General features: G+C 37.9%; 1 protein-coding gene across 2 annotated transcripts in view; it reads right to left on the minus strand.

The window, feature by feature from the left end:
* Window positions 1-2550: 2550 nt before the first annotated feature.
* The window catches only part of LOC126703620 (probable phosphoinositide phosphatase SAC9), a 32912-nt gene continuing 13113 nt past the window's right edge, over window positions 2551-22349 (minus strand). For both annotated transcript variants that reach the window (XM_050402645.1, XM_050402646.1), the window contains 8 exons: window positions 21547-21717; window positions 11518-11757; window positions 8796-9230; window positions 6327-7169; window positions 5581-5778; window positions 3909-4361; window positions 3584-3808; window positions 2551-3017 (listed from right to left, as the gene is read on the minus strand). In XM_050402645.1, the coding sequence (XP_050258602.1) occupies window positions 2736-3017; window positions 3584-3808; window positions 3909-4361; window positions 5581-5778; window positions 6327-7169; window positions 8796-9230; window positions 11518-11757; window positions 21547-21717 (2847 nt within the window). In that variant the 3' untranslated portion in view covers window positions 2551-2735. The remainder of the gene's footprint in view (window positions 3018-3583; window positions 3809-3908; window positions 4362-5580; window positions 5779-6326; window positions 7170-8795; window positions 9231-11517; window positions 11758-21546; window positions 21718-22349) is intronic.

The raw sequence follows: 22349 nt of genomic DNA on the forward strand, positions 1-22349 counted from the left end.
CTAATTACATGACCTCTATTGAATAGGGGTTAAGACTTCTCAGGGCATATGTTATCTAGTCTAGGTTAAAATTTGCTAAGTTAGTGCACAAGTTGACCAGATCAAGTAGAGTATGTCATCCCTAGACAAATTTTGTAATATTATGAAAAAAATATGTCTAATGAAAATTCAAGCAGATAACATAATAGTCAATACAAAAACAATCTCTTTATTTGAAGTAAAGGTAAACTCTCTACTAATTACCTCTATTAAACTCCACAAAAAAGGGGAAATTTATTCATTAGATATGACCTTTACATTTTGAGAACTTATTTGGATTATATTATTGTTCAAACTTAGAGAGAACTCTAAGATCAAGATTAGCATGTTCAACGTTTTAGGGATTGTATGTTTGCTTGTATTTTGAATTCATGTTTTCAGTATCATTGTTTTTCAATCATGTTTGTTTTTTCTTTGTTTGTTCAGTAATGTTACAGGTACAAACCATTTTACAATATTTTTACAAAATATTGATGTAGCCAACCTCTTATTGTTTTTCATCTAAACTCATCATTAATATCACTTTTTTATTTACCAATAATCACTCACTACATTAGCAGTTTGTAAAAAATTTTGTAAAATAGTTTGTATCTGTAGCATTATTTTTGTTTGTTTTCCAAAAAAAAAAAAAGGAGAGGGAGAAAGAAAAAACAAATTAAGGCTGGGATGAAAGCAATGTGACTGAAAAACAATGATACTTAAGAAAATTAGGAATATAAAATAAACAATGACACTTGACTTTTGCTGCTTTCACATACACATATAGACTTTTATACTCATTTTTGGGTTAGAAATTAGGTATATGAATGTAGTAGTTACCCTGAATGTAGTAGTTACCCTCATACCTCCGGTCATGCTTGGGAGTTAAATAAATTATTGCTCAAGTCTAATGTAGTAATTGTTTATTTCATGTGTGAGAACAGTTGTCTTTCAAGATATTGATTGTTCTCTGGATTGCCCAAATAGAGTATAGTATATAATAATAATAATAATAATAATATATCGCAATTTAATAACTGATGGTACTCCTTTCTCTTCAACTCATGCTTATAAGGCAGAGAGGGGAGGGAGTTTTCTTCGATGTGGGATACCAAAGGAGAGTACAGAAAGCCAAAAAGGCTACCAAGTAACTCCAAAAAAGTACCCACATATATATATACACACATTCATACATAAATATATACATATAGATACATAATATAAAAGTAATAAAATGTGACTTCTAAAAAAAATAAATTTATAAGTAGATAGTGAGGTGAGGGATAAATGTAACATTTATATTTTGCTGATTTTCTGAGAGCCCCCTTTGGATGATTTTTTTCTTTCTATTAGCTTCTTTTGTTTATTTATTAAGTACAATTTTAAAAATTAAATAAACATTCACTTTTTCTAGGTAAGATATCATACGACTATTTTTTCGCACTAAATGAATAAGTAAAACTAAGCTCATCCAAATTTTTTTTTTTAAATAAAGAAAAAGAAAACTATGGGAGATTTATGTAGAAATCAAATTTATTTAGTAATTAAGAATGTGGAAATGTAAAGCTGTTCCCTTCAGGAAAAGCTTTAATACGAGCCTATGAACTGATTAGCCTCCAAATTTAAGCAAGCAATGCTAAATTTGTTTCTGTTTAGTTTAGTTTTGTGATGGATTTATTTTTGTCTCATTCTCATATTTGATCACAATCTATGTTCCAAAGAACAAGTTCATTCCCTTTCCCCTTCCCATATCTCCTACCTAAGAAAAGGGAGGTGCGATGAAGTTTTGTAGTGAATGGCTGAACGGGCCAATGTTAAATTACAAATTACTTCATTCATCTCATCCAGTTTAAAAGTTAAAAAAACAAAACAAAAGGAAAAATTGTTTATTGTATTTCAATTCATCTTCGGGTGCAAATCGACCAATAAAACAATCTAGGGAGAACATGGAATCATAAGGAGGAAGAAGTGGTATTTTGTGTAACAGATGCATACAATACCCCTCCTCTCACATATGGGCAGGCCCCATGCTTAGTCCATGTGAGATGTGTGTTGTATGCAACCATTCCTTAAGATAATAAATCGTAATAAAATATCTGTACTTTATCTCTAATATATGAGAAGTGCTATGTCCACAATATTGTCACAACAAAACATAGGTTTATTGTTAAAATTACTTTTTGCCTCCCCAATAACAACCCGTAACAATCTGCCACTTAAAATTTGTTGTGAAATTTTTGTGGACAACATTTCTCGATAATATGCAACCAATATCTCAATATCTCACAGTTGGTGGGAACCACATAGTAATATCTCAATATCTCACAGTTGGTGGGAACCACATAGTCGTGGATCCCACAAATTGAATGATATGATATTGGTTGCATTCAACCGATCATGTACACAGTACATGATGCTACCTACCCAGTAAGTGGCCCCCAGAATATAAGTGGGACCGGGACCTTAAGTGCAAACAACATATGCGGGTTTGTTTTGGACCAAAACTCCAAAAATCTGGGATTCCAACAGCTATTGTCAAAAAAGTGCAGATTAAATTACCTTTGACAGAAGATACAAGCTACTCTGATTTCACGACTTTGATATTATTACATCAATGAATATAATGTTACATACTGATATTACAACAACAAAAAATGAACTATATAACAACCACAACCAATCCCCTAACCCTTTTCTACGTGTGTCTAAATAACCATTCAAACAGCTGAAAGACTAGCCCATTTCCCAAGTTCATAAGGATCGCCATAGTAATACACCTTAATTCTATTAGATAATGACAAACCAGATGCCAATAATGGAGCTCTAAGACTAGAATCATCTTGTTCCGTAGGGTCATCTGCAAATGCGGCAACATCTCCAAGAATTTTGAATGAAATTCGTCTGGTTTGTATCTGCCTAGGGAAATCAAAGTACATTGCTGTTCCCGCCTTAGCCTCTGGCAGTCGATATTCCGCAATTGTTACCATGCTATTAGGTTCCTGTGATATTATCGTTCTAAATAAGCTCTCACTGAAATTGCAATTCACATACTTTGAGCCTTTAATTAGATTATTTTCATGTGAAAAAGAGAAACTAGACTTCAGGCCATAAAGCTAGGAATATCAACACAAGGCAAAGAGATAAGAGAACTATTCATGAATAATTACATCAGGCCCAAGCCTTTTTTTACTCCCGTTCCTGGTAAACTTACTTCCAACGCCAAGGGACTCAAAACACCTAACCTTACTCACCACTCCATATTATTGGATCATTATTATAGCCATAAAAAGAAAGCAATTGTCAACAAGAGAGGCAAATGTCATTTTTTTGTTAAGTATTTGTCAAGATCTAAAAAATTGCATGCTGAAAGAACTAGATTGGTCAAAGAAACCAAGAGCTGACCAAAGGAAGCATATGAAAGTGCCTACTATATATAAGCACAAAAGAAAACATATAAACAAAAATAGAACAACATTTTCAAATCCACTGTGCTACGTAAATGAGCTACATAGGATAATCCTGGCTAACCTAATGGCACTTTAAGAAAGCAGACCCAGTAAAATACCTGGAGAAAAGATGCTTGTATATACAGCACAGCTGGAGAGATAAATCTGTCTTCCAAAAAAGTCAATGATGTATCATGGATATCTGATGAGGGTGAATGGGTAACCCGAGGCTTTATTGCGGTGAAAGCATCCAGACGAAATCCAGCAAGCAAAGGTGAAGCAGGAGACAGATACTGCTCCAAGGTAAGATCATTGTCATACAGCCTCTCAGCCTCAATTGGAATCTGGAAAAATAAAAGAGGATTTTCAGTTGCAATGCATACCATACAAAGTCCAATAATGAACTGAAATATGGAAGAAAAAGCACAGAAGCATTAGTTGTACCTTGAATCTGTTTAATCGCGGTGGTCTCTCCAACCAGTTTTTCAAATTCACTTGGTCAGGGACTTGAGGTGATGATGTGAGCCCCATCACTTTCTTTCCAACTACAAGAATCCTCTTGGCATGAAGACAAGGGTCACTTTCAACTGATCCTCCGAAAGAGGCACGTCGATTTACTTGTGCAAAAGGGTTTTCATCTAGAGACAAAAGGTTGAAGTCTTTCCCAAAGTTAACAGAATTTGAACCAGGTCTCTGTAGACGTAGGGTTATCCAAATAATGCGGCACCGAACGGGATTCCTGAAGTCAAATTTTACATGTCTAGGTGCTTTATCCTCCCTACCCAACTTTTCTGGTCCATAGAACTCTGGTGAAGAAGTGATCAGAGATTGAACATCCCATTTTCCCGTGCATGACCTTTCTTCCTTGTGTATTTTATTGCTAGCCCAGATTTGTACCTGTAATAACAATAAGAGGCAACTAGTCAAAGAAAAGCATAAAACAAAGTAGAATATATGAAAACCGGTGTAATGCATATAAGATATAAGAGATGAATTAACCCTAAGAAAGCCACACAGCCTACAAAGCACAAAATTTTCTATTGGCGGAAAAAATTTCGAAAATGATGCAAGCACACTGCTGGCTCAACAATAAGGATATAAACATGATAAATTATTGATTGTAGTAAAAGTTTAAGCTATTAGGAAATGGTAAATTTAATCAATTAATCACTGTTCTAACACTCCTTATCACGTCAGGGCCTAGACTCCTCCCTTAATAGGTGAGACTTAACACGTGGGATTTTAACTCTTTTAAATGAGAGGTAGAGCAAATTCAAGATCACCTACTCAGATACCATGATAAGTTACTAAATTTCCCAAAGGTTTAAGCTACACGGGATGTGATTTTCTTTTGTCTAAATACCTGGAGTCTGGGTGTTTTGCAACTAGCAGTTCTTTTTCTTTTTCTTTTTCTTTTTCTTTTTTTCTTTTTCTTTTTTTTTTGGGTGGGGGGCGGGACACTAATACACTAGAAGCAATTCATTTATTTTCAGACTTACCAATTTTCAATTAATTATTTGATTGAATAATCATTTATACTGGAAGTGGTAAAAGTCAACTGTTTTTGCAATTCCTATTGGGGATAAATCAAGAAAATTTTGAAGCAAGAATCTAGATTTTTGTGCATCCTCTAGAATATTATCTCAAGGTTTGCAGTGTTATCAAGGTGTATTTCACATACAATAATTTCTATGTTAACTAATTGGCCATTATCTCAAGTTCAGTATATTTTTCTTTTCTTTTTATTGGTTAGGTAACACACACCTCCTAAGTCTTGAACCCAAGAACTCATCCTCCATCCCATTATTATGGGAGGAGCCAATGAGCTTTAGCTAAACTGGTACCAGCTCTCCATGCAAGTGTTAGGTAGAGGGTAAGATCATGGGTTCAAGATCCACCCACCAAGTGCTTGTATAACTTACTAATCACAAGGGAAAGAAAATTTATCTTGATATCAGTGACAAGGGAGTACACTACAATTGAGATTAAATACCAATTTCATGTCCTTCTAGACTTCTTGTTGAGTGCATAGAATTACGGGACTGTCATTTCAACAATTTACCCTACATATATTCATTGCACAAGAAGAAAATTGTGAGCAGAGAAGTACACTTACCGTGGGAGTGTCAACCTCTGAATAGCCACATGGACTAACAAGCAAGATTACCCCACTGACATCAGAAAGAGTATCAAGAACAACACAGAATTCAACACAGGTCGTACTTGGAGGAGCTTTCCAATATGAATGCTGTGATACAGAATCTAATGGAGCAAGCAACGACAAAAATGGTGCCGAATCTGCCGCTGTCTCAACCTGCAGTTAATAATACAGAGTTAGGCATCAAGAGAATTTTTTTAAAGGGCCAAAATGCTATAAACAAAATGCAGCATAAAATCTTGTTCTCTTATACTAACATGTTGCCTTGTAGTAAACAGATAAACTATAAACACTAAGAGCTCCTACTCAAAGATTATATTTCAGCTTCCAAAGGAACCTACTATCAAACAATCAAAAGGATTCCATTCTTCTCATGGAGCATAGAGAAGAATAAATAGTCATTTATCTCAATCTGTATTTCACTTACCTGGACACATTCTTCTCATTATTTCAATTTTTTACAACCCTGCTAGAACTAGCAGGAACTTTCTAGTCACTTAATAGAAAAAAGTAAAGTTTCTGTTTCTGTTTTTTGCTTTTACTTAAAACACTCCTTTGTCTTTTTTTTTTTTTTTTTTTTATAATAAAGCAATTAAAAAACAGAAAATATTATTTAGAGGAAATATTTTGTCACAACAATAAACCATTTACACATCAAGTGCTGAACACTTACAACAAAAATATAGAATGGAAAAGGACAGTACCGATTGTAAAAAACTGGCAGAAGGAAATTCAGCAAGAGATTCCCCTCCATTAAGTAAACGTCTTAGGATTTTAACAGCTCTCTGGGAATCAAAAGACTGAGTTCTTTCAGGAAGATGATCCCTCCTGGATGATCCTACCACCTGGTTCAAAGCTTTATATGCAGCACTGTCTGCACGGGCACTTCTTCGCAAACTAATTAACACCCTGACATAGTCCAAGATCAATGCATTAAGCACAATTTCATGGCAGCATTGTTTGCAAAGAACACCATCCAGTGCTACTGAACGATTTGAAGAGAAATCAATTTGACTGCCATGGCTTGATCCACTCTGGCTAGATACACCATTGTATGAAACGTCCCTTGAGATAGAGCCCGCAAGCAGAAGAGCTCCTCTGCCAGCAGAACAAACTTTACAAACCTTTCTTTCACACTGAGAACATAACAAGACAGGTTGTGAACCTCCTGCAGATGATGCAGATGACACTGATGAGGATGTATGTATTGATGCTTTGGTTTCAGCATGCACTTCACAGAGGCCACCAGAACAAGATTCCCCAATTCCAGCAATATTCCAGAAATCTATTACATTATCATCAGTAGTGTCAAGACCAATAGCAGCGGTAATTTTGTCTTCAAGGGAAGTTTGACCAAGCAGTGCAAGGGTGTTTGCAACTTTGCATAATCTTCCTATTTGAGAGTCATCGAGCAAAAAATTTGGATTTATAGTAGCAGGATCAATTCCAACTGATAACAAAGTTCTATCCCTTTCAGCAGCAGAAAGATTCAGCCTGAAGCGTTCAATTTCAAGTTTCATAGCTTCTATGAAGTCTAGTTTCCTTTCCTGTAATATTGCATTGTCAAAATAGGTCAATTTTTACCCCATGGTTTACCTTAAAAACATGAAACCTACCCATTATTTAGCTCTAATATTTCTCAAAAAACCATGAATACAGTTTTTTTTTTTTTTTTTTTTCATTTTTTTTTTTCAATAAGTTAAAATAACTTATGAAAAAAAGAGATCTAAAATTCACTGTGTATCAAAGCTACACCTAAAAAATTAAGTTCCCAGTATCTCAAAATTAAAATTAAAAAAAGAGGGGGGGGGGGGGGGGGGGGGGGGAGAGGAGGGGGAAGAAAAAGACATGGAATGAACACTGCCCAGGTCATGGAATGATATAATGACCTCAAAGAAGATAACATATCCAAAACTCAACTATACATGCAAAAAAATTGTCATGTTATTCCGTAAATGGCAAGTGTAGTTTTCAATCTTTGAAGACAGCAAATCCCAAGCCCAAACAATGGAGAGTTGTGGTAGGTTAACTGCACCATGAGATTAAGATTGAAAATGAAATTTATGCCAACAGATAACATAATGACCTTGCCATGAAGATACATATCCAAAACTCAGCTTTACATGCAAAAACATAGTCGTGTTATTCCGCACATGGCATGCGTAGCTCTTATTCTTTTAAGATAGCAAGTTCCAAGCCCAAACAATGGAGAGTTGTGGTAGGTTAACCGCAACATGAGATTAAGATTGAGAATGATTTTATGCCAATAGAATATTAGTTATTTCCTGAATATGCATTTTTTTATATATTAGGTTGATATTTCATTAAAGCAAAGTGGATAAAGTGAAAAGATGCATCATAGGTGTTGTGCAACCATATACCCATCAAATTGAATAGCAAGTTTTATAAGAATACCATAAGAACAATTATGTTTCTGAGATAAAAAATGTTAAGCTATACAAAACAACATATCCATAACACGATGGTGGCCAAAATGACAATGAAAGGATGACTGAATGGGAAACCTGGAAGGATATAACAAGGACTAAGATGGTTTGACATTGCACAACCATGACCCTTTATTGAACCAATGAGAAAAGGTAAAAATAATTCAGGTGGGAGTGAAAAGGACTAGTGGAAGGCCTAAAAGGCAGTGAATAATATGCTAAACAGAGAAATAACAGAAATTATAACCTTAATTCCTTAAAGCCTTAGTTGATTAAGGCATAATAGAGCCGAGCCTGGTCGACTTGGGATTAAGGCTTTGTTCAGTTAGTTGAGTTTATCTACAATAAAATAACTCAATAAAAATCTATTACGAAATATCAGAGAAGTTAACTTAGAAAGAATACATGAAACAAGCTGAGATCCTGATATATTAGAATAACTGAAGTTAAACTCAGAATCATAACAACATGCAAAAGAGAAAATGTGACAAAAGGCTTAGTCAGATATGTCATAGAATTTAGCCCCCAGCAAAGCCCTCAAAATAAGATGCGTAACAACATGAAGTAGATGTCTGCTTTTATCAAAATACAATGAGGAGAAACTAAATGTAATTACCAAATAAATTAGACTGAAGCAGAAGCACAACTAATTATCAACAAAATATTGAAACAGATGAACTAAAAAGTATAACGACTCAAAGCAACATGCAATAGATGTGAACATACCATATTTGGCCCCATAAGGGATTTCAGACAAGTAATGTACTGCTGGGAGCTACTATCTGAAGGTCGTACATCTTGTGATGAAGAATCTGAATGATCATTTTGAGCACCACGAAATTCAACAACAGATTGGTCTAAGAAATCAAGCGAGTCACTTCCCTCATTATCAACATTTCCTATTGCTGGTTGAGAGATGGGTTCCAAAAACGGGTCCTCTCCAGTCAAAAGGTCTGCCCAGAGGTCAGTAGAAGCACTTGGTTGCACTGATGGTGTCACATTTTCATTTTTTAAAATGCCCAAAAATGGATTAGATTCTGAAGTGGACATAAAGGGGTTGGTTTCCTTCTGACTTTTTTTGGCCAGCTCGATTAATCTCGCACCAGGGCCTTCATTAGTAAATATGCCTTTCCAAGGAAGAGAAACTCCAAGGATCTCGATCTGCAATGAAATTCAGTACAGACAATTAACCAGCAACAATTACAGTAAACTTCACCCGGGAGAAGCATATTGAATAAATAAAAAAAGATGAGGAAAAAGGTTTAAAAAAAAGTATCTTCTCTCATTAAGGTTGTCCAGCCATGCCAATTCGTAAACAAAGATCATAAATCAAGCGAATCAAAGGAGGTTTACATACACCAAAAAAAATTACCAAGGATCTATTAAAAGACAGAAAAAAGCACATCCCTAACTGTCAATATGACATCTAATAGAATGGGGTCGCACAATGGGTGTCAAACTTCCTCCACAAATTTGACCTTTGAGGAAAAAACAATGCGATGATGGCAATTAGAATAAGCTTTCTCCATTATGCACAAACATCAGAAAAAGTATAAACTTGAAAATTTTATCAACAATGAAATTTTTGCTAAAATACTATTAGATTTTTTTTTTTTTGGATAGGTAACTAAAAATTTTATTAAGCAAAATAGTCAACCCAAGTACATTGGGGATGTACTGTGGGGGCAAAAATCAAGAACCAAAATTACAACAATCAAGTAAAACAGCAAGGGAAAACAAGAAATATGTGACAAAGCCACACTCCATACAAGGAGAGTGTAAGAAAAAGGACTTAATCTCTAACAAGGACAGTTAGCATCCCTCAAAGCATCTATCATTTATTTCACCCCTAATACACCATATCAAGCAATGTGGCACAAGTCTCCAAAAATCTATATTGCGATGTCGCCCAAATTTGCCTTGCTAAGACTCAAACAACTCAATTACCTTATGTGGCATAACCCAATGAAGTCCAAACAAACAAAACACTAAAGACCACAGCTCAAAAGCTATGGGGCAATAATACTACAGAAAATATTTAAAATAAATATTTTTTTCCTTTCTTTTTTTCATAGCAACAACATCAAAGAAATGGAGCTTTGAGCTTTCCCCTTAGGTGGAAACAAGAGACCCATAATAAGGAAGAGCTTATATCTCATTAGTATCATTTTTCCAAGTTTTACCTTCAATATGAAGCAAGTAGTGATAAGCCTATAAGAAAGATAATGATTATTGCTGGCCAATGGGCTCTAGCCGAAATGCCACATCTTCTCCAAAAAAGAACAAGGTGAAGGGCGAGATCATGGGTTCAAGACCCACTGATTGTGTGTATAACTTACCAAGAAAAACATAATGATGGTTGACACTAAAACATTAAATCATGCCAACACATCAGTGATGTCTGATGTCACTTATGAACGTCATCACACATCATCCAACCATTTAAAATGAGCCTGCTCTATCTTTTTCAACATTACAATTTCTTCACAATTTTAATATTTTGTCAAAGGCATTAGAATAAAGTTTGAGTTACTCACTTCAGGTATGAACATGAAACGAACTAAATATAGAATATACATGATTTAGAACTAGCAACTAACTGTATCTACATAATTCCTATGCTTAGTAAGTAAATTTTTGACACAGCTGTTCTGGGTACCACACCATACATAGTATCCAACAAGTTAATATACTTTTTGATTTCTCTAAAAACACATAAAAACTTTTCCTTCAGGTTTTTTTTTTTTTTTTTTTTTTTTTTTTTTTTTTTTTTCTGAGTGAGCATTGGCAACAAACAACAATGCTCAAATAATAACTTCTGATTTTCTAGGATCTAGACCTCAATCTCTACAAAAATGCCAAGAGAAAGAAATTAGTACTTTAGTATATTTCTCTTTAGCAGAATTCAAAACCACAGAACCTGATCCTTTTGGATTGATAATGAGCACAAGTCAGAATCATGCAGTGTCACGGAAGAAGATTTTAGCATGAAAATAAGTGTGATTTTGACATATCAGCACACTGCACACCACATTCTTCAACTTCATAAGCTCAAGACCAATCTATGGGAACGATATAGATCTAATAAACTTGACCAATGGAACTTTTTAACAGCATATTCTGACAAATGTTTATTTCTAATTAACAACAGAATGACAGATTTTAAACAATGCCATGTAGACTCATACCTATCTTCTTCATTCCAAAAGTTTCCATGTAATTAGCACCAACACCATCTTCCAAAACCTAAAACTAAATGCATATCAACCTATAATGTACTGCTACATTAAAAGTGCAGTCATTATGTATATGAAAACCAAAAACTAGAATGTAGATATATATATATATATATATATATATATATAACACACATATACATATACAGGCTAAAATAGGACTTTTGATTTTTGACACATTGACTAATATATATCTTAAAATTGCTTTCTACCTCACCGAGAGTCACAGGGTTTCCAGAAACGGCAGGATAAAATGTGAGTGCAACTACACGAGTAAGATAGTCCAATTCACCCTCTAGTTCTTCAAAATCATACAAAAATGAAATACTTGATGTATCCTGAGCATGAAGGCGTGCACTTGCTCCAGTAATAGCCATATCTTCTGCACTAATTGGCCCAGGTAAGGGTATGATGAGGTTTGTCCCATTTACACACTGAGGTATGGAAGCAGCCTGTCAACAAAGTTCAATGTAGGTTTAGAAACTATAAAATAATAAATACAAAGTGATGACACCAAATCAATCAAAGGCAGCAGGGGCGTGTTTGGGGGGGCGGGGGCTACAGATATTAGAGTTATACACTGCTTTGAGAACCTAAGTTGCATCATGTATCGATATCAAAAACCTAAGTACATAATATAGTATATAGGCACTGTTCATTGGAAGTGCCAGATGTGCCTAGGTTTTAATAGCCAAGCTACATATAACTTCTCAAGCATTCATTGTTCATCTTTATACTTTTCCACTATTGGGGCCACTCATGTGCACAAAAAAAAAAACAAAAAACAAAATCCCATTCTTTTACCATGTTACTTACAACAATCCTTAGAAATTAATTAACCAACCCATATCTATTTCTCATATTTTAGCCAATCCATATTCAATTTTACTACAATGTGTACTAAAGCATGTCATAAATCACAATCTGACATCATATTAAAAATTTCTGCAGAATATGTCCAGTATTATCGACAATTCTAGAAAAACTGTGGTTTCAAGTTGGGACCACCTTGGAAGCTCTTAAGAATATATACATCATACTAATTACAACTCCTCTAATATTATGGTAGAAACTTCTTTTTTTAAGTATTAACAATCAAAGAAACTTCTTTTAAGTATTTAAATAAGGTAGAACCCACAGTCTCTTAGGCATATAGATAATGCTTATTCACTAAAAATAAATAAATTAATCTTCTCCTAGTCAACAGTATGTATTGACCCAAGGATTTTTAATATTTTATTTTTTTGTTAAGTATTGGCTGTCAGCTCATTTGTGCTTCAATTCTTCCTTGGCTCTTTTCAATTTTTTAGATACTCACCTTCAGAGTTTGAGCCTTTGAGTGTTTAATGTTGAATGGGGCAAGTACTCCATTTCCCTATGTTTTCTTTTAATTATCCTTTTGTCCTAAAATATGAGTCTTTACTTGGATAGCAGGCTTACGTGACCCCTTATTTGCTTGTTTCCAGGCATTGGTAGTCAATGAATAACAAAGAAACAATTTTTTAAGGAATGATTCTTTTGAAATGTAATAATGAATTTTATTAATAAGAGGATAACTCTAAAATGATAGGTCTCCTAAAGAACTTCAATTTGAATGAATGATAAAAAAGTATTCTGTAATTTAGATGTCATGTTTTCAATCTCAAATGGATGCCCGAACTGTATTTTCCTAATCAAAAAGACACAGAACCAAGAAAAAACTGTGACACTGTACTTTTGATGTGTGACCACTCTAGGTTGTGATGCCCTAAAACCCTATGGATGATTCCTAGATTTTCCTAGTTGTTCTCTTTCTTCTACTCTTCTCTCTCCTAGATTTTCCTCCAAATAGTCCACATCAAACACAAAACAACCATATTCCAAATAGCAGACGAATGCTTACCCACCCAATCCCACCATCCAAACAAGCAATCCACCACCTTCCCCTTTAGGACCCAATGGATCCCATAGTACCAAAAGACAAAACTCAACAGATTATAAGAAACCGGACAATGAATCAAAAGGTGATCTATTGTCTCCCCACTACATTAGCACATGCAACACCATACTACTAAATCATAACCTCTCTTAATAAGGTTATCACATGTAAAAAAAATTTACCCCAAGCCACCGTTCACACAATTAAAGGATACCCTCTGTGGTGCTTTCACCCTCTGAATACCTTTCCAAGGGAATGGAGTAGCATTGGAGCCCCTTAGGGTATTATTTTTTTTTGATAAGTAAGAAAATTATATTAAAACCTCAGGAAAACAGAAGGACAAACAGAGAGTACAGAGGAGGAAACAAAAAAAGAAGAAGAAAAGTAGAAAACAAGAAAACAAGCGAAGCCAACAAAGAACTAATTACAAAGAAGAGAACTAAGAAACATAGGGATAGAATCACTAGAGGTGAGTCCCCAAGCTCTAGACCAATCAAAAAGAGAGCCACTAAAGTAAGCGAGCAGTTGGTCATCAGTTTTGTCCCTGTCCTCAAAAGTACGCCAATTTCGCTCCCTCCAAATGCACCACATTAGGCACAACGGAGCTAGATTCCAAACTCTAGAAGAGTGCTTTCCAAGCCAGTTCCACCAGCCGAAAAGCGTATCTACAATCGATTTTGGCAAGACCCAAGAAATCCCAAAAGATCTAAACACCAGGCTCCACAACTGAAAAGCTTTTCCACAATGAAGAAGCAAGTGATTCGCCGTCTCCCCATTACTACGGCACAAAATGCACCAATCAACAAAATCAAAGCCTCTACACCGCAGAATGTCCCCTGTAAGAATCTTTTCCCAAGCTGCAGACCAGACAAAGAAGGAGACGTGCATAGGAGCCTTAACCTTCCAAACACCTTTCCAAGGAAAGATAATAGGCAAGGGACATCGAAGCTTATCATAGAACGATCGAACATCAAAATCCCCCTTCTTTGACAGATTCCAAATCATACGGTCTCTTTGCTCAGAAAGAGGTAAATTAGAACCCAGGGAATGAAGGAAATCATCCACAACACCCGACTCCCAATCATTCGGATTTCTAAGAAGGAGAACCTTCCAACTTCTCCGGGCCTCGATTCCCAGACGCTCGAGAGACGAGGCTACAGATGCCTCCTTATTAATAGCAATCCCATACACTACTGGGAAAGATAGATGGAGAGGTAAGTCCCCACACCAATGATCCGTCCAAAACTTCACCCTATCCCCCGCCCCTACCTCGAATCGGATGTGTTTGGAAAACACCTCCCAACCTTTCCGGATACTTCTCCATAAACCACACCCATGAACACCCCTACCTAATTTGGACGACCAACCCCCCCACTCTTCCCCAAACTTCAAAGCTATAACCCTCCGCCAAAGACGAGTCTCCTCAACCCCAAACCGCCATAGCCATTTTCCTAGTAACGCTTTATTAAACGTAGTTAACTTCCTTATACCCAAACCACCATTAACCTTAGGAGCACACACCTTATCCCACCCCACCAAATGAATCTTCGAATCCCCCCACAAGAAGTCCCTCTGAATCTTCTCAATCTTATTAGCCACATGCGAGGGAATGGTAAAAAGGGATAAAAAGTAAGTAGGAAGGCTAGAAAGCGTACTCTTAAGCAGCATCAACCTACCACCTTTAGATAAATACAACTTCTTCCACCCGGCCAATTTCCTCTGAAATTTCTCCAAGATAGGATTCCATATAGAAGGGGACTTATGGGAAGCCCCCAACGGCATACCAAGATAAGTCATAGGCAAAGACCCAATCCGACAACCTAGAATCTCTGCCAAGGCATGAACATTATTAACCTCCCCTATAGGAACCAACTCGCTCTTCAAGACATTAACCTTCAAACCAGTCACAGCCTGGAAATAAAGGAGAAGCATCCGCACATGAAGGATCTGCTCCATATCCGCATGACAGAATAGAATAGTATCGTCCGCAAACAGAAGATGCGAGACACATTCCCCTACACCCCGACTACCAACAGCTTGGAAACCTTTGATCAAGCCAGCACCTTCTACTCTTTTCAACATCCTACTCAAAACCTCCATCATAACCAAAAACAGCATTGGAGATAGCGGGTCCCCTTGTCTTAGACCCCTCGTGCTCCCAAAAAAATCAGCTGGCGCCCCATTAATCAAAATAGAAAACTGGACAGTAGAGATACAAGTGCGAATCCATCTACACCATTTTTCCCCAAAGCCCATTCTCTTCAAAAGATCTAGAAGAGCCTCCCAATTCACATGATCGCAAGCTTTCTCAATGTCAAGCTTACAAATAACCCCCGGAATCTTGCTCTTAACACGACTATCAACACACTCATTAGCAATAAGAACTGAGTCAAGAATCTGTCTACCTCCCACAAAACTATTTTGAGACTCAGAAATCAGTTGATCTAATACCTGTTTCAACCTATTTGCCAAAACCTTCGACAAAATCTTGTACAAGCTCCCCACCAAGCTGATAGGCCTGAAGTCTCGAATATTAGAAGCATCATTTTTCTTAGGAATAAGAGCTATAAAGGTCGCATTCAGAGATTTCTCAAACTTACTATGATGATAGAACTCCTCAAAAACTGCTAGAACATCTCTTTCCACCACTCTCCAGCAATGGTGGAAAAAAGCCATAGAGAAACCATCTGGACCTGGAGCTTTATCTCCCCCCAACTCATTAAGAGCTAGAAGAATCTCCTCCTTCTCGAACCTCCTTTCAAGCCAACCCCTCTCCGACCCATCTATCTGATCAAACTCCAGACCTTCCACAAAGGGCCTCCACTCTTCGGACTCCTGGTACAAATTTTTATAAAAATGCACAACCTGAGCAGCCATCTCAGATTCCTCCTCATAGATCACCCCATCCACCTCCAAGAAACTCAGGTGATTAAACCTTCTCCGAGAATTAGCCATCTTATGGAAGAATTTAGTATTGTTATCTCCTTCCTTAATCCATAGCATCCTGGATTTCTGTCTCCAAGAGATTTCTTCCAAGGAGAGAAGATTCTCAACTTCAGATCTCGCCACCGCTCTCTCACAAGACTCTGCATCAGAGAGACCAAACTCCCCTTCCTTGGCATCTAAAGAATTCAAAGTCTCTAATAATTGAGACTTTTTGCAACCAACATGACCAAACTCCAAACGATTCCACCGAACGATGTCCTCTTTCAAGGCCTTCAATTTTTTGGCAAACACAAAACCAGGAGTGCCAGAGAAAGAATGACGATTCCACCAAGACTCAACTCTATCAATAAAGCCTTCCGTCTTGAGCCACATATTCTCAAACCTAAATGGACTTTTCCCCCTCACTATTCCCCCCACCTCCACTAGAATAGGGAAATGGTCAGAAACAAGGCGAGGTAAAATCCGTTGGATCACATCCGGATAATGCTCCTCCCACTCCTGAGACACCAAAACTCTGTCTATCCTAGACATCGAAGGCCGAACTGACCCTCTAGACCAGGTATAACTCCCACCCTCCAAAGGCAAATCAATCAAATTAAGGTCCTCGACGAACTCCGAAAAAAGTTCCATTGCTAGAGTGAGACGAGAATTACCCAAACGTTCACTAGGGAAGCAGACAATATTGAAATCCCCAATACAACACCAAGGGACATTCCAATATTGCTGAACACCAACCAACTCATCCCACATCAATCCCCTCGCATTGTTATCAATAGGGCCATAAACCCCCGAACAAGCCCAACTGAAACTGTCTCCCACCCCTTGCCACCGAACAGACACAGAGAAAGAACCCACCAAAACTTCCGACCTTTCTAAAACCCTCCTATCCCACATCAGCAGAATCCCACCGGCTGTCTGGACAGCGTCCAAAGCCACCCAATCCACAAAGGGGCAGCTCCACAAATTCCCCACCATCTGTCTGTCCATACCAGTAAGTTTAGTTTCTTGAAAGCAAATTACATCACACTTCCAATCCCGCAGTAAATTTTTAACAATAGAACGTTTCCGACGGTCATTCAGACCCCTAACATTCCAAGAGATAATTTTTAAATTCATAAACACAAGAAAAACCCAACTGAATATTAGCTCAACAGCCAACACACTACCTGCTGTCATAATTAACCGAAGATTGCAGGTTCCTCAGCTCTCTCTTCCCTTTATCCTTAAAGATAACTTTTCTAGAGAGAGTAACATTCCTATTCACCGCTTTAGCAGTCTCCGTCTCCTTCTCAATCTTTTGTAACAATGCGATGCAAAGCTTCTCATGACGGTTCAAAGGCAACCCCACCAGTTTACTGAAACCAAGGAGTCTATTCTTCACCCATCTTGACGTATCCAATATATTTTCACACCCCACTGCCTCATTACCACAATTCAATTCAGCTGACAAGTGTATCCCAGAGGGAGTAATAGACATCAGAGGGACAGGTGAGCTATCCTCTCCACCCAAACCCTTATCTGAAAGATTCCATCCTTCCTCCACTAAAACACTTGCCCCAAGGACAGCACACAAAGTCTTTGTGGGTAACTCCACTAACCTAGGTTGCTCAGGTTCAAGGGCAGCAATCGGCGTGAGGCTGACCAAGCCACCATCATCCCTTTCTTGATCCCCCAAAACCACAAGCCCAGCCCTCAAAAAACTCAGAAACAAACCAGAAAGGAAACACTCAACCAAAGGCCTCGAAATCGCCATTTCTGCCTTACCCAGAGACACCGTGAGCTCACCGGAGTTAGATCCAACGGAGGAGAGCTCGTCGGACCTTCCCGGAGAGAACGGCGGCTCGTCGGAGCTGGTTCCGGCGTCACCGGCCTTACCCAGATCCAACGAGAGCTCGTCAGAGCTACCGACGAGAGAGGAACCAATGGCCTCCGGTGGCGACGGTGGCTCGCCAGAGCTACAGCCGACGACGAGCTCGCCAGAGCTACCGGCGAGAGAGGAACCATCCACCAAGTACTTATCGCGCCAGGCCGGAACTCCAATCTCAGAAACATCCATCAGCAAGGCCTGGGCTGAGCCTCCACCACCAGCCAACGAGCCCTCACCCACTTCAAAAGTGCTTGGGCCAGAAAACACTGGTTTAATGAAACCCACACCTGGGTCAGCCAGCTCTGGGCTTGTTCCAAGGCCCAAATATGGCTTAACAACAGCCCGTTTGAAGCCCTTAGGAACCCATTTAAGAGAATTAGAAACATCCGTGACACTCTCCCTTCCAACTGCCCGAGAAACAAGTCTGCTCTTCGTACCACCCCCTCTCTTTCTCTCCCAGAAAACCCGCCTCCTTCCTATCACATCAACTTCCACGACAAGACCTCTCCTTGACCAGCCAGCACTCCAAACGTCACTCTTCTTCCTTTTGTCATAAACTTTTGAATTCAAACTACTGCTAGGGACACTGATCCTAGGGTCTGCCAAAGTTTGCTCACCGCCCTCTGCCTCCTCAAGAATGCAGCTCTCCCTCCTAAGCCCTCCCACCCCTTCCATCTTATCAGATAACTTCACCGGAAAATCCCCTACCTTTGCACCTGTGATTCTCAGAATCTCCCCCATCTTCTCCTCTCCTTTATGTGGTATCTTCCCCTTGACTGAGACTCCTGGTTGCATAGGCTTCTTTCTATCCTCTACTCTTCCATGAAAGCCTTGTACAACTTCAGCAAAAGTTCTAGAATGAGCCTCCAGGTTGAACCTCCACACCTGAGGAATGAATTTGGGACCATTTTCTCCCACTGCATAATGAGAAGGATTCAACACTTTTCTAAGTTCAAGGCCAAAAGCCCTCCAGCCATATCTCTCTTTACCTTCCGGTATGATAATCGACCTCCTAGACCCACCTATTTTGAGCTCAGTCAACAGCAAGAACTGGCCAAAGGAGTTGGAACTCCATTGGAGAGTAAAAGCTGTGTCTCCTTCTCTAAGAGTAAAGAACTGTTTGGGGCTCACCCCAACAACAATGTGTTCTATGTTTAACATCAACCAATGTGCTGTGTTCTTGCCCAAGAAAACTGATCTCATAAAGAATTTGCCTCTCTCAAAAATCTGTAGCTTAAAATAACGACCCCCTTCCTCTAAAACTAACTGAAAATGTTTGGACTCAAGGAAGAAACTACGGACCCCCCCCATGTTTTCTCCCACTAGGGCTTTTTAGGAACTACAAACCTCTACTTCAAACTTGTTATGATTCTGAGTGCTTCTTTTGACCTGCAGTCGTCCCCTCTCTTTGACAACCAAGAGAATGGTGCTCCTTTACTCTGACAAGCTTGCTCACCAGAGGTGCATAAACTAGATTGAAGACAAACACCATTAGAGGTGTAAGTTAAAAAAAATTTACAAACTGACAGATGCGAGGCTAGATTTTTTTTCTTTTGATAAGTAGAATAGATTTATTGAAAAAAAAAACACTCCAAGTTCATGATGATGAACACAAAGGGTCCAAAAAATTACAAAGAAAAGCTAAGAGAGTTGTTTTTAGGGTATTATAGAATGACAAAATATCAAAAAAAAAAAAACCCTCTTCTTAAGTTTCCACCTTACCTGATCACCATCCCCTATATTGGGTGGTACATGAGAATCTAAAAGTTGGAAGAATGAATTCACCAGATGTAACTCCCAATCATTAAACGCCTATATAAATCTAACATCCCAACTCCTCGTCATCCCCAAAGTGTGCCTCAGCAACAAAGACTTCACTGGTGCCATCCAATTAGTGGTATTATCATAAAGAATAGGGTAGAGTCCACCTTCAAAGGTTGCTCACCACACCAACAGTCATGCCAAATGCAGATCCGGTCCCAGAGCCAACATCAAATTGAATACACTGCAAAAACTTATCCAATCCCATCCTAATACTCTTCCATGAACCATACCCATGGGTACCCCTACTAGGATTGGATGTCCAACCACCCCATTCCTCTCTAAACTTAGCATATATTACACGCCTCCAAAATCTTGTCTCCTCTAACCCAAACCACCACAACCACTTACCCAGTTTCGTCTAATTAAAAGTTGTTTAGCTTCCTAATCCCCAACCCCCCATGAGCAATAGGAGAGCACGCCTTATCCCAACTGACCAAGTGATGCTTAAATTCATCTCCTAAGCCACCCCAGAGGAACTTCCTGTGTAATTTTTCAATATGTATGAATGAGTCATAAGTCCCAGCCTATTTTGAGGCCTAGACAAAGCAAAGACTAAGGATTAGCAGGTTTTTCAATGGAATGATATGTTGTTGTGGACTTAAACAGTTAGAAATCCTACACTGCTACTCAAACCCGTTCCCCCTCTTAAGGCTTGGGGAAGCATCATCCTGCCTAACAGGCAGGTGGTTGGACTGGCTTAATGAAGCAAATGAAGATTGCATCCACATAAAAGTGCACCGTATTTTCCCAGGATAGGTCTAAGTCTAACATATAAGCAGATGCTAGGTAATGGTTGAACCAACTAGCTTTCAGATCCTCAGGTTAAAGTATACCCGAAATCAAAAGTACAGTTATCATTAGGAGATGTCCATAGCTCAAGCCTGTATGCCCAAATCAGATTCTAGGGCTCAGTTAGGACTCCAATTAGTTGGTAAAATGTTGTTTCTTAATTTAGTAATAATTTTTCAATTACAGTAGGACTGTAGGAGTATGTCTCAAAAAGACTTTTGGATTTCAATATAATATTTCTGTCAGGAAAAATTGCACAATTCAAACAATGATTTATCAGCAGATTGTGTGTTGCGCAGGAATACTCCATTGATTACATTATAGACCTTATTGCTTCTATACTGGTTTATCTTCTTTTCCAAAATCCCTAGGCAAATGACTTTTGATCTTAGGAAGCTCTTATTTATACATAATGTTTGTCCTACATTATAGTGACTCAAGTCTTTATAGATTAAAATGATTTATTACAAGCTTTAGTTCAACGATTATCTGGGTTCATACTTGTGAACACCTCATGGATTTGAGATGTCTTTGCAAATGAGAGGATTATTAAGCAATAGACCATTTTATTTTATTGCATTTGGGACTTAGAATTTGCCATGTGGCCTTTTCTCGTTTGTTGTGTTACTTCCAAACCCACATTACTTGAAATTATTTTCGTGCTTACAAGAAACTAATTTAGACAATGGGAGAACTTCTCCCATAATGGTGCACGCTACAGCAAAGCACATTTTTACTTAAAAGACGAACTAAAAGGGCAAAAAAAAAAAAATCCTTTATCCTCTTCTTAAACATATAAATAAGACCATCTCTTCAACCTCATATGGTAGTAAATTGCAAAGGCAAACATGGACATAAAGTCTTAAAGAGCAAGATGTATGAAAGAGAGATACAGACCTCCACAACCAGTTTAAGCTTATCTAGACAACAGCCTGTCCTTATGTCAACTGTTGATGGATAAGTAGCATCATCTGCACCATGAGATATTGTGAGAAGAAGCTGACAAACATGGCAAGGCTCCCCAAGATAGATAAAAAGCTCAACCACATCTGCAGCCTGTGGACAAACCTGTGAAACACAACAAATATTTCCATAAAAATTTATTACTGATGGACAGTATTTTAATTAAAATCATACACAAAGAATTCCTTTGAAATATCATTCTTAGGTTGCAATATATGTTCCTGTTGGTAACTATCTCGAATTCCTGATTTGACTTGATTTAGGTTTTAGTGGCATGGAAGAAAATTATTTTACCTTGGTGTGGAAGGAAATTTCCTTATTGAATAAGGTATTCCTTATCCATCAAGGAATAGAATTGGAGCCTTATAAATAGGCATTGTTGCAAATGGTTTGATAGCATTTGCCCAAGGTTCCTCCCACATGGGAAGAGGAGAAGACTTAGAAAAGAACATTAAGTGAGTTTCTTCAAAGAGTAATTTGAGTTTTTGTCTATTTTGTGTGAGGGCATTATTTGGTGTATTGGGACTTTGGGATTGTGAGTTTCTGTTTGTCAGGTTTGTGAGTGTTGTTTGTGTAAGTTTGAGTTTGGTTTGTGAGATTGGTTGAGAGAGTAGTTGCAACTGATATCATTGATAGTGGATTTTGGTTGACGTTACCTGTGGACGTAGAATTCGAGTAGGCCGAACCATGTTAACAGTTAAATCACAAAAATTTGATATCAAAACCTAAGACTGATC

Source organism: Quercus robur, chromosome 10, assembly GCF_932294415.1.
Source record: "Quercus robur chromosome 10, dhQueRobu3.1, whole genome shotgun sequence".
NCBI lineage: Eukaryota > Viridiplantae > Streptophyta > Magnoliopsida > Fagales > Fagaceae > Quercus > Quercus robur.